The 17,670-nt window shown below is 46.7% G+C and overlaps 1 protein-coding gene and 1 long non-coding RNA gene across 4 annotated transcripts in view; one reads left to right on the top strand and one right to left on the bottom strand.

Moving 5' to 3' along the window:
• LOC142463923 (uncharacterized) overlaps positions 1-13,290 on the bottom strand; it is an 80,891-nt gene extending 67,601 nt beyond the window's left edge. The window contains exon 1 of the long non-coding RNA XR_012787542.1: positions 12,603-13,290. This is a non-coding gene — a long non-coding RNA (uncharacterized LOC142463923). The remainder of the gene's footprint in view (positions 1-12,602) is intronic.
• The window catches only part of IRF7 (interferon regulatory factor 7), a 29,383-nt gene extending 12,849 nt beyond the window's left edge, over positions 1-16,534 (top strand). For all 3 annotated transcript variants that reach the window (XM_075566801.1, XM_075566800.1, XM_075566799.1), the window contains 5 exons: positions 2,050-2,187; positions 3,135-3,362; positions 4,563-4,961; positions 8,405-8,517; positions 15,000-16,534. In XM_075566801.1, coding sequence (XP_075422916.1) covers positions 2,050-2,187; positions 3,135-3,362; positions 4,563-4,961; positions 8,405-8,517; positions 15,000-15,182 — 1,061 coding nt within the window. In that variant the 3' untranslated portion in view covers positions 15,183-16,534. The remainder of the gene's footprint in view (positions 1-2,049; positions 2,188-3,134; positions 3,363-4,562; positions 4,962-8,404; positions 8,518-14,999) is intronic.
• Positions 16,535-17,670: the final 1,136 nt, after the last annotated feature.

Genomic DNA, 17,670 nt, shown 5'->3' with positions numbered 1-17,670 from the left:
TCATTGCATGGCCACACGGACACGAGGCACAGCCTGTGCAAGCCTATCATTGCATGGCCACACTGACACGAGGCACAGCCTGTGCAAGCCTATCATTGCATGGCCACACGGACACGAGGCACAGCCTGTGCAAGCCTATCATTGCATGGCCACACGGACACGAGGCACAGCCTGTGCAAGCCTATCATTGCATGGCCACACTGACACGAGGCACAGCCTGTGCAAGCCTATCATTGCATGGCCACACTGACACGAGGCACAGCCTGTGCAAGCCTCTCATTGCATGGTCACACTGACACGAGGCACAGCCTGTGCAAGCCTATCATTGCATGGCCACACTGACACGAGGCACAGCCTGTGCAAGCCTATCATTGCATGGCCACACGGACACGAGGCACAGCCTGTGCAAGCCTATCATTGCATGGCCACACTGACACGAGGCACAGCCTGTGCAAGCCTATCATTGCATGGCCACACGGACACGAGGCACAGCCTGTGCAAGCCTATCATTGCATGGTCACACTGACACGAGGCACAGCCTGTGCAAGCCTATCATTGCATGGTCACACTGACACGAGGCACAGCCTGTGCAAGCCTATCATTGCATGGTCACACAGACACGAGGCACAGCCTGTGCAAGCCTATCATTGCATGGCCACACTGACACGAGGCACAGCCTGTGCAAGCCTATCATTGCATGGCCACACTGACACGAGGCACAGCCTGTGCAAGCCTATCATTGCATGGCCACACGGACACGAGGCACAGCCTGTGCAAGCCTATCATTGCATGGCCACACTGACACGAGGCACAGCCTGTGCAAGCCTATCATTGCATGGCCACACGGACACGAGGCACAGCCTGTGCAAGCCTATCATTGCATGGCCACACTGACACGAGGCACAGCCTGTGCAAGCCTATCATTGCATGGCCACACGGACACGAGGCACAGCCTGTGCAAGCCTATCATTGCATGGCCACACTGACACGAGGCACAGCCTGTGCAAGCCTATCATTGCATGGCCACACTGACACGAGGCACAGCCTGTGCAAGCCTATCATTGCATGGCCACACGGACACGAGGCACAGCCTGTGCAAGCCTATCATTGCATGGCCACCCGGACACGAGGCACAGCCTGTGCAAGCCTATCATTGCATGGCCACCCGGACACGAGGCACAGCCTGTGCAAGCCTATCATTGCATGGCCACACTGACACGAGGCACAGCCTGTGCAAGCCTATCATTGCATGGCCACACAGACACGAGGCACAGCCTGTGCAAGCCTCTCATTGCATGGCCACACTGACACGAGGCACAGCCTGTGCAAGCCTATCATTGCATGGTCACACTGACACGAGGCACAGCCTGTGCAAGCCTATCATTGCATGGCCACACTGACACGAGGCACAGCCTGTGCAAGCCTCTCATTGCATGGCCACACGGACACGAGGCACAGCCTGTGCAAGCCTATCATTGCATGGCCACACGGACACGAGGCACAGCCTGTGCAAGCCTCTCATTGCATGGCCACACTGACACGAGGCACAGCCTGTGCAAGCCTATCATTGCATGGCCACACGGACACGAGGCACAGCCTGTGCAAGCCTATCATTGCATGGCCACACGGACACGAGGCACAGCCTGTGCAAGCCTATCATTGCATGGCCACACGGACACGAGGCACAGCCTGTGCAAGCCTCTCATTGCATGGCCACACAGACACGAGGCACAGCCTGTGCAAGCCTATCATTGCATGGCCACACGGACACGAGGCACAGCCTGTGCAAGCCTATCATTGCATGGCCACACTGACACGAGGCACAGCCTGTGCAAGCCTATCATTGCATGGCCACACTGACACGAGGCACAGCCTGTGCAAGCCTATCATTGCATGGCCACCCAGACACGAGGCACATGTCCATGCAAGAAACCTTCAAGGGAACTTTACATCAGTACATCCCTTGAGATTAGAGGAAAGGGGATTTCACCAGCAGTGAAGTGATAAAGGGAACACATCTATATGATTGTTTTTTTTTTTTGGTGACAGCTGATATGCCGATTCCAACACTGCAGCCTGTACATTTCTCCGAGTCAGCACAGCCCTGCTTTATTCCACTGGAGGGAAATCCAACACCCAACGGCTGCTTCATTGACCATGCAGCCTGGATGCCCATCAAGATTCATGGTGAGGAGGGTGGGTTGGTCTGTGTGATGCTCGGTGCTAGGCTAGTTATCAAAGGATGAGACATTGATGTGTTAATCACTCACAGAGAGACCAGGTGATGTCAGTAAAAGTGGTTTGAAGCTGTTATATAAGGGGAATAAAGGTTGTTATGTCATGACAGAGACCTGCCCTTGTAGGCCAAAAGTAATTACAGTCATATGTTTAATGGGTTAGCGGGAATGTCCCATTTAGGACCAACGTGAACAAATGACAGCAATATGTTAGAAGGTTGATAGGAAGTCAAACCATTTTAGAACGCCGGGATAGGTATTTTGCATAATGTGGAGAAAATGACCAGATTGTGGGTCAAATAACACTCGACTACCTTCAGTTTCTCTGTACGCTTGGGAATCCCATCTCTATTACATAACACAAGCTACCTCCTCCCTCTACAGGAACAGAATGCTCAATGTATAACCCCCCCACACTCCCTGATGCAACATTCCAGATCAACAAGGAATACTGGAGAAACTCCTTCCTGGTGCCAATCACTAATTCTGTGGCATCAAAGCCTGTGCTCCCCCCCAAATCCCAATGTCTCCCTTTGTCAGCAAGGGGAGTAGAAGCATAATGAACCTGGTTTAGTGAAGGCCAGGGTATGAATATAGGAGTGGCAACTTCCCCCTCTGTAACATGGCCAGACAAGCAATGTATTGTCAGTCTACCCTCACTTAGGAAGTGTCCCTGTTAATATTTGATCTACCTCTTTTTTTCATAGTTTATGGGGCCATCATGTTGTGGGAAATGTCAAATGTTATGCAAACTTTGAGAAAAAGAAACACCAGGATAAGGGGTCACATTTCAACGCTAGAGGGTGGATGGCAGAGAGGAAGGTCAGGAAGTCCTTCTTTACTAAAAGGTGTTGGATCTGGTAGCTAATTGATAAAACACACTTTCTCCCTCTACAGAGACACAGCTCCAAATGTATAAACCCTCACAGAATGGGCATCCACAGGATTACCCACTGGTGGATAGGGTCTTCCAACCACTCCATGATGCCACCCACCAGGTCACTGATGAATATTGGACAAACCAAGCTTCTGTAAAACCAATTCCACCTGTCCTTAATGGGTTTGGGACACCTCATCCTGAACAGCAGCCACCCCAAACCCATCCTATCCCATACCAACTCCAAGGTGAGTAGAAGCACGATGACGTTGAGTTTTGCTAGACTTTGACCACTGGCGTGTTTTATAATGGTATCGGCTGCTCCGAAGCATCTCTACTCAGACATCTGCAGTCAGGTTGTTATATAGTCAGCCGGCCCTTTCTCGTGAAGACTCCCTGCCGGTATTTCATTAAACCTCTTCCGTGGCACATTAATCAGCTGCCCATTGAAGTAAAATGCATTAACGGTGAAGGTGTCAGTAATTATCCTTCAATATTGTTATTACTATATACCAAATATATCATCGCCGCGCTTCTCCATGTAAGGAGCATGCAGCTGGCAAAGGGATTGGCCATACAAATGTGAAAAACAGAAAGTGAATCCCTGCGCTTCTCCCTTGATCAAAGGATGTAAACCAAAAGTCTCCTTTATCGTATAGATTGTTACACCATATATACATATACAAATATATTCCCCATTTATTGCTATCCCAAAGGGAGAAGCGCAGGGATTCACTTTCTGTTTTTCACAACACTATATACCCCCTGAATATTTATCCTTCAGTATTGCTCTTATTTTTACACTTGTAAATCCAAACCTTTAACAAAGTGACAGGAGGGGATATTTGAGTTGCTGTCCTCCAAGATGCAATAGGGACAAACATGAAAATCCTTCATAGATCCCATATCCACCCGACCTACGTCACCGAGATTATACTTAATTTAGAGAGTTAGGCAGCTTCAAAAGACGTTTGGCCATATTTGCCAAGCCGTCGTCTGACATATAACACCTTTTGGCACTGTAAGTCACCTTACAGACCATTCAAGTCAATACAGTAGGTAAAGGGTCTTCTAGTGCCATAACAGAAGACTGCTCAGTAAATATGGGCCATTATTCCTTTTGCTGTAGGGTAGTTGATTTTTTTTTTATTGCCTATTTTGACTTTCCCCTGTAAAACTGGATACATTTTTGCAGTTTATATAGATATAGCATGTGATATTGTTCCCCCAGACAGCAGTACACACCCTGTTACAATGTAGACTATTATGGAGTTTCTGTAGGATCAATGGAGGTTGGTGCAGAATATCAGGACATACTGTATCCCACCAGAAGGGACAATGAACCCTGCTATATATGTACATAAATATTTTGCTTGGTTTCTGGGGTTACAATACAACACCACCACTGATGCAGTGGTTTGGTCACAATACCATTTTTGCTGTCCTAGGTGTGATACCGCACATAACCTCTTGGGACATCACGGTATACTACAAGGGATGTGAGGTTCTCAAACAATCTGTGACCAGGAAGTTCATCATCAGACACACAGGAAACGGAGACCCCGAACTTGGACCTGTAGACATTGTCCGTTTCCCACCCACGGAGAATCTCGCGGACCAGAAACAGCTTCAATATACCAACACCATCATGGAGAGCGTAGGAGGGGGTCTTCTACTAGAGGTCAACCCACAGGATTACAAGCTATACGCCAAGAGGTTGGGCAAGGCTAATGTCTTCTGGGACTTCTCCAAAGAGCTGGAAACTGGGGAATGTGAGACCTACAAGTCAAATTTCCTCCAAAGAGAAACCCAAACCGAGATCTTCGACTTCAGTCGGTTTTGGGAAGGTGAGTTGAGCTGGCACCGATAGTGGTTGTACTGTTCAGAGGAGCGCTATCCTTGACTCCTTCACTGCCAGGGGGGCCGCAAAGGGGTTAAAATCATGTGCCCATAACTAAATAATTTCCCCATCGCTTTCAATTATCCACCACAATCCCAGATTCTCCTGCCCAACCCTTCAGCTGTTTTCCATCTCAAGAAATATTGATGTAGACCGTTATTATTATTTTTTTAGCCGGGCCCCTCTAAATATGGTCACCCTCGCATATTTTTGCAAGAGTCCATGCTACAGCAATCTCACACAAGTGATAATAAATATGGGGGGGAAGGCCAGGGAAGGAAATAAGTGGTGTACGAGATCCTTGAAATTCCTATCGTTTGGGTATGGTTCATTCATAAACCCCCATAACAAGAGCAGCATGCATTACATAGGGTCTATATTTAAAAAGCTATTAATTAAATATTTAACTGTGATGCAAAGATTAAGGGCCATATTTATTAGACCACAAAATTTAAAGGCAGGTTTCATCACCATTAAGAAAATCTTTCATCTAAATGTTTTTAATGGCAGGTAATCATTTTGTGTTTAATACATCTAGCAAGGTTTCAATCTAAATTAACAGTACATACAAATACCCACTTACATTTGCACGTCTCAAGACAGGTCTGCACAACCCTGTCTTTCCCCATTACCGCTTACCAAACAGTGCTTCCTCTGCAGCCAGGGATTCTGGGTAATGCCATGCAAATGAGCACAGTGCGTCACTCTATAATTCTCATCCACATTCACATAGGACCCTACAATCTTATGCCTGATTATTTATAAATGAAATAATCCAGCTAAATGACCCCAAGTAATGGATGTCGTGGTAACCCCCCGGTGTGCTGCCATGTTCAGTGTTCTGCATCTCTCTGCTGTCTTAGGCCTGGGACCCGCTGCGTCCGGCGGCGCGGGTGGCTGCACGGGCTTTCCCCACCAGCAGGGGAATCCTCCCGAGCTGGTCCCGGTCCCCCCTGGCTGCACAGCTCACTACACGCTGTGACGCGTCAGCCGCTAGCGGATACAAGAGAATTGTGATCCCTAGCTTCGACGCGTCACGTGGTGTGGCTGTGAGCCAATGAGGAGGGGAGGCTTCGGGAGGAGGAGAGGCTTCAGGGAGCGGGGAGGAGTGTGGAGGGAAAGCAGCGTGAGTGTGTGTGTATGTGTGTGTCTGAGTGCCTATCTGTGTTTGTGTATGTGTGTGCGCCTGAGTGCCTGAGTGCCTGAGTGCCTGAGTGCCTGAGTGCCTGAGTGCCTGAGTGCCTGAGTGCCTGAGTGCCTGAGTGCCTGAGTGCCTGTGTGTGTGTGTGTGTGCCTGCGTGTGCCTGCGTGTGTGTGTGTGTGTGTGTGTGTGTTGCTTTTAATTAAAAACCATCAGCAGCCCGAGCCCGTGGAGGGAGGGAGGGGGGGGAGTAGCAGGTCCCTCCGCTCAAGCCACGCCCCCCCTCCCGCTCCCGCTCACCTCCCGCTCCCTGCAGACCGCATATCGCGGTCTGTGTATGTCAGCGCCCCGCCTGTCTGCAGTGCGGGAGCGCTGACGGAGGGAGCGGGGCCTTAGCCTAAGGCCTCGGCAATGTTCCTTGCTTGCTGGCGGGAGCGCGCTTCCCCTACAGCCGCAATTAGAGCGGCTTTAGTAGGGGCTCACCTGCGCTTCCGCAAGCGTGCAGAAGCGCAGGTCTTAGGGGAATTTAAAATTCCCCCGCTTGCCGGTGCGACAGGCCGGTCACGTGAGCGGTTCGCCCAATGAGGGCGAACCAGCTCCGTGACGTCACTGGCCGGGGGCGCCCGCCCCCTGACGGCCCGCTGACAGCGCGTGCGGTAAGCAACCGCAAGGCCAGGGGAAGCACCCGCTTTCCCTGCGCCTCAGCGCGCCTCAGCACGCCAGCAGGGAGCATGGCCGAGGCCTAACTCTCGCCTCCTGTGATGTCATTTATGGCTGTCTGTTAACAGGGACCATTTGGCGGCAGCAGGTTGGGTGTGATTTTAATATAAAAAATTTCATTTCGGACAGTGATGTAACCCCAGTGATGTAACCCCAGTGCATCTCTGCAGCTAGATCACCAAGTTACATTGCTTCTTCCTGTCTGGGAAGAGCTGAACATGCTGTGACATCACATTAATGGCTATAATACTGAGCACGCCTGGTGCCATCATCAAAATGGAATGTGAAAGAGGATAAGTGCTGCACACCAAATAATATAATAAGAGATGATACAGTTACCGGTTCTCCCATCCATGAACGAAAGGCTGCATCCAATCCACGGTATACAAAGAGAGATGCAGGACAGGGCACCCGGATTTGAAAATAGAAAATGTATTTGAGCTAACACGACGTTTCGACCACAATGGTCTTTATCAAGTGCAAAACAATGGCTTAATGAACAAATCACCAGTGAACCTTTAAATAGCACCCACATTACCCACAATGCTCCCTGAACAAATCAACCTTGATATAACACATCTGTGTATGGCTGCCTTCTCATCATCCATGGACATAAGGTAAACCACTCCTCATGTTGTCATAATGTCCTGCATGGTAACCAATGGAAAAGTCCTGGCTCCAAAGAGTTATATGATTCGGATCCCCCGACTTGATAAAGACCATTGTGGTTGAAACGTCGTGTTGGCACAAATACATTTTCTATTTTCAAATCCGTGTGCCCTGTCCTCCCTCATCAAAATGGAAACATTGAGACTTCCTGATTATACTTTTAAATCTTCATAATGTCAATATGCCTTATATATTTAAAAAAAAAAGATTATTTTATTTGAAAAATAACAAAAATATTCATTACAATATTTCAAGGTTGGTCTGCCTTTAATTAACCCCTATAAAGGTCAGAGGGGCCGGCAATGCATTGCTGTTCTTTTCTGGCACTGGATGAGCTAATTGTGACTAAACCCTGAAGGGTTTAAACCACCTCATTGGCCATTCATCTTAAAGGAGAAGTCCAAGCTATTGAGCGGGGATCTCCTGAGCTGAACCCCATTTATTTCAGCTCCAGAGACCCCCCCCCTTGCTTCCTGAGATACCTCCGGGGGGGGTGGTGGTATCTCAGTGCTATTTAAATCTCCTGGTCACGCGAGCCAATAGGAAGCCGCAAAGGGTGACGTCACGGCTTTCTATTGGCCCACAGCCAGACGGAGCTGCTACCAGCACTCCCTACAGAGGTAGGTATTCCGGGAAGCAGGGGGTCCCCGGAGCTGAAATTAATGTGGTTCAACAGCAGAGACCCCGTGCTTCACACCTATTTTAAAAATAAATAAAAGGTGTAGCTTGGACTGCCTCTTTAATGGTGCCCGATTGGTTTACAACCGCGTTATAAATCTGGCCCTAAACTGTAAACGAAATGAGCTCAGGGGGTCTGCTGGTCCGTGTAAAAAGGCTGAGATGTTTGTTTTGGTTTTCAGAGGTAAGGGCGTATAAAGCTAATCAACGCCCGTCGTCCCCCGACTACACCATATACCTGTGCTTTGGCCAGGACCTGCGCCGGCCTAAAGAGAGGAAGCTTGTGTTGGTGAAGGTGAGTGAGAGACTCTCGCTGACCGAGATTGGGCCTGTCCCTCCCATTGCATGGTCACACAGACAGTAGGGATTCATGAACAATCGGAGGGGCCTATGGCCCATGTAGTGTGTCCGTCACATTGCAGGGTGACAGACAGTAGGGAATTTTGTCCCATCAAGTCTGTCTCTCCCACTGCAAGGTGACACAGACAGTAGGGACTCATGAACATTCAACAGTGTCCTTCACACTTGGGGATGAGACAAATAGAGGAGATGTATGGCCTATAGAGACTAGAGTCTGTCTTTCCAACTGCAGGGTAACACAAACAGTGGGGGTTTATGACATATTGGGTCTCTCCCTCCCACTGCAGGGTAACACAGAGGATATTGATGGCTCATTGAGTCTTTCTCTTCCCCCACAGTATGACCATGATATAGACAGATTGGAGCTATGGGCCCTTCAGTCTATGATCTACCCACTTCTTCTTGAAGATCCTTTCTCACCCAACTTGGGTCTATCTGCTCCCTTCCTAAAAACTTTACTGCTACAGCGTATCTGAAAGACGTGATTACTTGCAAGACTGAGTAACATACAGTACAGGCTACACCTTCAAGGAACTCTTTATGTCGAACCATTTAAATATACAAGTTTGCTCTCCTCCAGAACAATGCAATTTCTACATCTCGCTCTCTGAGTTTCTGCTGATCAACAGTTAACACAACCTATTGATTATTTGCTGGGGGAAATTACCCAGGCTGAATACCTAGGACAGTTTGGGTGAAATTAATGACTAATTAAGCAGCACAGGGATCCTGTTTCCATGTAAATTCTTAATTATTCTCCACAAAAGCCTCAGGCTACATGTGCTACTATTCTTCTCTGCTATGAACTGTGGTGCTTCATTAAGCTGATGACCTTTGGCATGTATGTTCAGCGTGTGTGATCAAGCATGATACGGTATTAACCCTTCATATGTATGTATGTTATGCCTGGTTTTTGTTTGTTTTTTTCAATGTCTTTATCGTTTTTAAAACCCAGGCTGAATTTACAGCAAGATGGACTTGGTGGTTTGAAGTAATAAAACAATTACTAAATTATTACCTCAAACTAAAAGGTAATTAGGCTGATGAGGTTAATAATGCAGTGCATCCTCGTCATCCTGTTAATACTCCTCATCCGATACATTAACTATTAGGTCTTTCACAGCCACCTCCTCCTTCACTTCCTAATGCCTTGATCCGGTCCACTCCCCTGATCCCAATAAACACGTACAACTTCTTGAGGATAAACCGGACACCGTTTTATTAAAACATTATATGAAACACATAGCATTGATGAACCCGAGGACCCAGCAAGCGTACTCCGCCATCATTACAAAAGCCCAAGGGATACCCTCGGCTTGTACCCATCATCGCCACTAGCTGCCCTGCCCAGGCCACCTTGTACCCATCATCGCCACCTTGTACCCATCGCCACCTTGTACCCATCATCGCCACTAGCTGCCCTGCCCAGGCCACCTTGTACCAATCATCGCCACTAGCTGCCCAGGCCACCTTGTACCCATCATCGCCACTAGCTGCCCTGCCCAGGCCACCTTGTACCCATCATCGCCACTAGCTGTCCAGCCCACCTTGTACCCATCATCGCCACTAGCTGACCAGCCCAGGCCACCTTGTACCCATCATCGCCACTAGCTGACCAGCCCAGGCCACCTTGTACCCATCATCGCCACTAGCTGCCCAGCCCAGGCCACCTTGTACCCATCATCGCCACTAGCTGCCCAGGCCACCTTGTACCCATCATCGCCACTAGCTGCCCAGGCCACCTTGTACCCATCATCGCCACTAGCTGCCCAGGCCACCTTGTACCCATCATCGCCACTAGCTGCCCAGGCCACCTTGTACCCATCATCGCCACTAGCTGCCCAGGCCACCTTGTACCCATTATTGCCACTAGCTGCCCAGGCCACCTTGTACCCATCATCGCCACTAGCTGCCCAGGCCACCTTGTACCCATCATCGCCAGTAGCTGACCTGCCCAGGCCACCTTGTACCCTTCATCGCCACCTTGTACCCATCATCGCCACTAGCTGCCCAGGCCACCTTGTACCCATCATCGCCACTAGCTGCCCAGGCCACCTTGTACCCATCATCGCCACTAGCTGCCCAGGCCACCTTGTACCCATCATCGCCACTAGCTGCTCTGGCCAGGCAGAGGAGCCAAGACTGACCAAGTCTCCCACCCCGGAGCCACACTTCTTCTCTAAGCGGCGACAATAATTCATTTTTATCTAAACACAACCTTAACGCCTATTTTTTTAATTAATTATTATTATTATTTTTTTTAACACATCATTAGATGAAAAAGTCATTGAACAGTATGAGGCGAATTTGCATCATTCGTCCTTAAGGGGTTAAACACATAATAGAGGGAGGGTGGGAAACTTCCTCATCCAGTGTAAGCAGGCAAAGAGGTAGGAGAAACTAGCCACCCCCCATAAATGACCTTTCCTAACCCATACCCCTCCTAACCCATACCCCTAACAATCACATCAAATGTCAAGTGAGGGGGGGATGTTCCTCGGCGTTCAAGTCAAGCCGCCCCACCCCCAGGAGTCCGGGTATCTATTGCTCCCTATAACTCCTATTGCCCCATATAACCTCTCCCTATAACTCCTATTGTCCCATATAACCTCTCCCTATAACTCCTCCTATTGCTCCATATAACCTCTCCCTATAACTCCTCCTATTGCTCCATATAACCGCTCCCTATAACTCCTCCCATTGCTCCATATAACCGCTCCCTATAACTCCTCCTATTGCCCCATATAACCGCTCCCTATAACTCCTCCTATTGCTCCATATAACCCCTCCCTATAACTCCTCCTATTGCCCCATATAACCTCTCCCTATAACTCCTCCTATTGCCCCATATAACCGCTCCCTATAACGCCTCCTATTACTCCATATAACTCCTCCTATTGCTCCATATAACCGCTCCCTATAACGTCTCCTATTGCCCCATATAACCGCTCCCTATAACTCATCCTATTGCTCCCTATAACTCCTCCTATTGCTCCATATAACCGCTCCCTATAACTCATCCTATTGCTCCCTATAACTCCTCCTATTGCCCCATATAACCGCTCCCTATAACTCCTCCTATTGCTCCATATAACCTCTCCCTATAACTCCTCCCATTGCTCCATATAACCACTCCCTATTGCTCCATATAACCTCTCCCTATAACTCCTCCCATTCCTCCATATAACCTCTCCCTATAACTCCTCCCATTCCTCCATATAACCTCTCCCTATAACTCCTCCTATTGCCCCATATAACCGCTCCCTATAACTCCTCCTATTGCTCCATATAACCGCTCCGTATAATCTCTCCCTATATTACTCCGCAATAGGACATTTGGTTGCGGCTGTTTTGCCGCCTGCGTTCTACCGCAGCCGATCCGCCCTCGGCCGCTTCTAACGTAAGACAAGTTTTTAGTTTTGTGCTTAAGGGGTTAACTTTAGGGGTTTTAGTGGTTAGGGTAGGGGGTTAACTTTAAAAGTTTGAAGCAGAGGAACCTAGTTCAATTCCCGGTGTCGGCTCCTTGTGACCTTGGGCAAGTCACCCTATCTCCCTGTGCCTCAGGCACCAAAATAACATAGATTGTAAGCTCCACGGGGCAGGGACCTGCGCCTGCAAAATGTCTCTGTAAAGCTCTATGTAAAACTAGCAGCGCTATACAAGAACATGCTATTAGGGTTTAAGATTAGGGGGTTTTATGGTAAGGGTTATGATTAGGGACTTACCTTAGCGACAAAGCAGCGGGGGCGACGGGGTGAGTATAACTTCTCCCTTAACCTACCTCCTATTGGTCCATATAACTCCTCCTATTGCTCCATATAACTCCTCACAATACAGGGGTTATTCATTAGAGTGTGATCGTGCCAGTCGGGCACTACTGCGTGAAATTGACTTGAAGTTCCCGTGCTGTGGTGCCTGATCGGCACTATCACACTTTCAGAAATAATACCCTGGATCACGCATTGACAAAAGCAGAGTAAGATTAATACATCAACGATAAACTCATGTTGAATTACTTACCGTTTCCAGTGATGAACAAGCCACGGTTATTCCAGTCACACGTTTGTCTAGTGTGGTCCATGTTTTCCCTCGTCTTCTACATACGATGATAGTCGTGCTGAGAAGTCAACGGTCTTAAAAATTCAATGGGAAATAAACTCCAACATAACCTTCAATAGAACTGTCCCAAGTATCGCAGAAGCAATGGGTTTCGCACCATTTAAGCAGCGTTCTGTTCTGATGAAGAATTGTAGTAGCCGTGTTGGTCCCCCCCCAAAGAAAAATGACATTTGCCAAAGCTTTGAAAGGCTCCTTGTCATCTGGAGATTGTGTTCCACATCGGAAGAGAAGACTGCAAACCTCCTGCTTCGGGACCGAGAGAAATGATATATCTATGTTGTTACAGACGTACTAGCTCTGGCTCATCTAAGTTTCAATTTCCTTTTCCTAAGAAGGGATAGGATTTCTCACTGGTCCAGCCCCTTTATGTTCCAATACAAACATTTGACTGTTTTACCTTTTTGGCTAGCTGTACCTGGCATAACATATGACGATTTTCCGGATCATAAAGATTATTAGTTAAACATTCATCACCCATGTGCCCCCTACACATTTCTTCCCCATTACCCCGTACACCTCTCCTCCACAATCACCTGTGTGCCCCCTGCATCCCCCCATCAACCTTGTGCTCCCTACATCTCCCACATCAACTGTGTGACCTCTACATACCCCCCCCCCCCCATACCTGGACCTGCTCTTGGTCTCCCTCACCCCCACCCTCCCTATAACAACCACCCTCGCCTTCCTCCTCGCTGTCCTGCGACACCCGTCTCCTCCTACCCACCATTTCTCCGAGCAAGTCAGCCACTGGGTGTTGTACCTGGAAGGCTATATATGTCTGGCACGTGACATCACACTGGTGACATCATAATGAGTTGAAGACATCTTGCTGCTTAGCAGTCCTGTAACAGCTGAGCCTTTGTACGGAAACATACCCAAGCCTTTTATATCTATAGATTCCATCTCCAGAATTACTGGACTACCAGTCTGGGGTTTCTTTTCTCACCCTGATCGCGACACTTTGAAATCTTTCAGCAGTTTCTGATTTTATGGAAATATTGGCAGAAAAAATGTCTTTAGTCAACCCTACAATTTTGGAATTCCTACATAATTCTTTCTGCATATTGCGACTGCCACTGCCAATCATTGAGTGAGATTCACTTTGAATGAGGAGTATAGCTTCCATGTGTGTGAGACGCTCTCCTAATTAAGGGCATTCCCTGCCTGTAGGTGAGACTGTCTTATACTTGAGACACAGTAATATTGAGACTTCAAACAACTACATATCTTATATGTGGACCATCTAGACTTGTAGGAATAGATATCAATAGGATATTAAGTTATGATCACCCACTGGCACAATGTTCTCCCCATAGATTTTAAAGCCATTCCTATCTTGCATACCTCAGTAGCCCCCATAGACTTCAAAAGGGATGACAGTTCGAGATCTTGCAAAGGCTCCTTTTCATCTGAAGATCATTGGAGGAGAAGACATGTAGCAGTCTGGAAATCTCCTGCATAGGGACATTTGGGAATTGTATCCGTGTTGTTCAAACAAAAGGGATTAATTACAACAAGACTCTAAAGAGATCCACACATCCAGCAAGATCCTCAAATTTAGCAAATGAAGGCAATTGGGAACAATATCACTTCCTTCAATGTGGAGTTGAACTACTGGTGGGGTCCAGGAGGTTTTAAATTGGAGAGCCGGCTGTAGATGGTCTATAAGACACAGATGCACGCAGTCTAATTACTTTTACTTGAGACCTCCTCGTTTTTCTAAGTTTCACTTTCCAGAGAAAGGCCTTTCCTTGGCCCAGCCCCTTCTTGTTCCAGCCCAATATAGGTTTCGTTGCTTGGTCCTATGATTCGGTAGCCAGAAACGTTTCAGTTTTCTCGTGCCATCCTAATCACATTCATCCCTTTTGAAATCTTTCAGTAGTTTCAGATTTTGCAGCAATATTGCCAAAAATATTTGTCAACTCTGAATTTACTACTTTGTAACTGCATCTTACACCTTCAACCCCTAAATAAGTATCTCTCCTGATGGAGAATCTCACTCATTGAAGGCAGTAAGTCTCATTGATAAATTAGAGAGACTGCCTTCCCATGTCTTCTCTTGATTTACTGAATCTGTTTGAACTTCTAAAGAACTATTTCCATAGGACAAACCAATTAAGTAACAATACCTTCGTATACACAAGTTATTTCCATAGACTTCAATAGGATCACCCTCTTACACACAGCAGCTGACCCCACAGACTTCAAGACGAATACTTGCCATGTCTGCAAATGTTGTTGTTCTGGTGAGTGTTTTCATGTAACGTTGCATACAACGTGTATTCTTATTTCTTCCAGCTCGTTCCTCAGTTCTGCGTTTACTGTCATGAGCTTGTGCAGAGAGAGGGGGCTTCATCCCTCAACGGAGAGAACATCAGTCTGCAGATCTCCAACGGGAACTCCCTCAGTCTCCCAGACTTCCTCGATCCTCAATACTTCATGGACATAGACATGGCTATCGACTTCTCCTCCTTATTATAAACTGGCCTCTGAGGTTTCTTCACGAAGACGGGATGACCTGACTCCAGATTATCAGTGGCAGGTTTAGACACTCCTGGTTTGAAATCGAATTGTAGGGGGTATATATCCTGACTCCAGATTATCATAGATGGGCTCGGCGGGTTTTGTAACATGGTCTTCTAATTAGAGATGTGCAAATACCTGCAGTGTGCATTTTAGTTTGTGAAACATTTTCACAAACATTTTTGGGGATTTCTCCCAGAAATGCAGATATGGGCAAAGGTTTTGCAAACTATTTTATCCGCAGATTTGCCACATTTTGCCAGATTTACGTAAATATGAGCAGCTATAAGAGTTTAGAACCCGTTCCCAGTTTGCAATCCTGAGGAATACGATGGTTGTCTCATATACGCTTGTTCTGGGGGTGCCCTTACACACACAACCAGCATGATAGCGGTGAATGGTGACAACTTAGCAACATTTTCTTGGTTGCTTCTATATAGACGTGTCTGCTATCAGAGAAAAAATGTTCTCTTTGATAAAGTCCCATGTCGGGATGAAACGCGTCAGAGTGGTCTTATCCATGATGTCCAGTCTTTTTTTGTAATAAAATTTATTTTTTAATCTACTAAGCTTGTGTCGGTACAAGGGAGTAGTGACCATTCATTTTTTTTCTACTTTATTAGCAACATTTTCAACTGTCCCAAGTCCAAATTTCACCTGTTTCACAACCGTTTGGGAACGTTTTGCACATCTCTAACGGTAATCCAGATTTTGTTTAACCAGTCCCCTTATTATAGGGTGACCAAACGTCCCGTTTTTTCCGTGATTGTCACGGTTTTTGGCTTTGTGTCCCGATGACTTTTTAGAAAGTGCCAAAATGCCCCATTATTATCGCGCATGCGCGATCGGCTCCCCGAATGGCCCATGCCAATCGCGAATGCACTGCCAGCAAGAGGCCATTGTCTATGCGCGATCGGCTCTTGCCAGCCACGCATGCGCAATCTGTGTGGGCCGGTCGCGCATGCGGTCAGCCCTGGCCGTTCGTGCAGTCGGTGCGAGCCTTTGGCGCTTGCTTGACAGTTGTCCCGGTTTTTCACTGGGAAAATATGGTCACCCTACCTTATATATATATATATATATATATATATATATTTTAGTTATGGTGGGTGAAAAACGCAACAAGAAACCTCCATCGGATATGATGTCTTATTAATACAATTCTTTTTGACTACTTTCTGGAGTGCTGCCTCTGATATTCGTTCACACGGTATCGTATTGCCTATTTTTTTCATACAGGATTTGCACCCACCATTATCTACCTGACGGAGTGCCTTTGTTCTCATGTATTTACTAATTATATATATATATATATATATATATATATATATATATATATATATATATATATATATATATATATATATATATATATATAATCTAGTTAAGAACCAGGAGAGAACCACTATGCCTGTAATTATTTGTTAGGTTTAATGAAAACACAGCACTTACTCAGTCTTGCCTAATATTGTGGCATCGTTAGTCTTCGTTACTGGTCGGTAATGACATAACCGTTTTGCTTTCACTTTATTTCATACGTCGCAATCTCGAAAGGGGTCTTAAAATGTCAACTGTCTCCAATTGTGACTGCAAGCTTTTTGGGGCTTGCAGTCTTTTGTGCCTTTTCTCTATCTGCACTACACTATTTTGCAGTGCACTGTGAAGAAACTAGTAGTTTTCTGGTAAATTAGCTGTTATTGTATTACTCTTTAAAATGCAGTGAACAGAGGATTTGAAATTTATGATGCTGTGAGGTCAAACGCTGAGCATTCTGGGATTTGTAGTGCTGATCTTTACCCTTGAGAAACGTTGACTATGCCAATGGTTTTATAGCACTGTCACTTTTATGTAGCCTAATGGATGATTGCCGTTAATGCAAGGAAGTTTCTGACGCCCATATTTATTCAACCCATAAAGAGCAATAATAAAGAAAAAAATTATTTCTGGAACTAGTTGGCAATATGGGTAAGGTTATATCTTACTTGACTGGGTTTTAATGCTTTTATGGTGCCTTGTGGAAATAGTGTACATACACCACGAGAGCCCTGTGGGGTCTTATAATGCAAGTTAGTAGGTCCTTTCATTCTACTGGACATAGATCCAATGTGGTCTTTCTCCCTCCTAATAGAGGTAAATGAGAATTTTAATCCTAATAGAGGTATATTAGTATTTTATCTGGTAGTGTCAGGACTTGCGAACAGGGTCTGCCTTGTCGTGGCTCACAGGCTTACAACGCTTTGGCCAAAGGGTTAAACTAAATGACCCTTTTTCAAGAGAATATATAATTATTTTACTGTGTATTTCTGTCATGTTGGATGTAGCATTGGACTTCTCTGTCGTCTTATAATGCACCTGTGCATCATGGCACTGCGCTAGTTTTCTAGGGGTAGATCGTGATCAGGAAGTGCCGGCAGGGAAGGGAGGATCTTGGCCGTGGAGGTGGCAGGAC

The sequence above is a fragment of the Ascaphus truei genome, chromosome 12 (assembly GCF_040206685.1).
Source record: "Ascaphus truei isolate aAscTru1 chromosome 12, aAscTru1.hap1, whole genome shotgun sequence".
Classification (NCBI taxonomy): Eukaryota; Metazoa; Chordata; class Amphibia; order Anura; family Ascaphidae; genus Ascaphus; species Ascaphus truei.
Note: the sequence above shows the minus strand (reverse complement) of the source record. Positions and strands in the feature narration are given on the sequence as shown.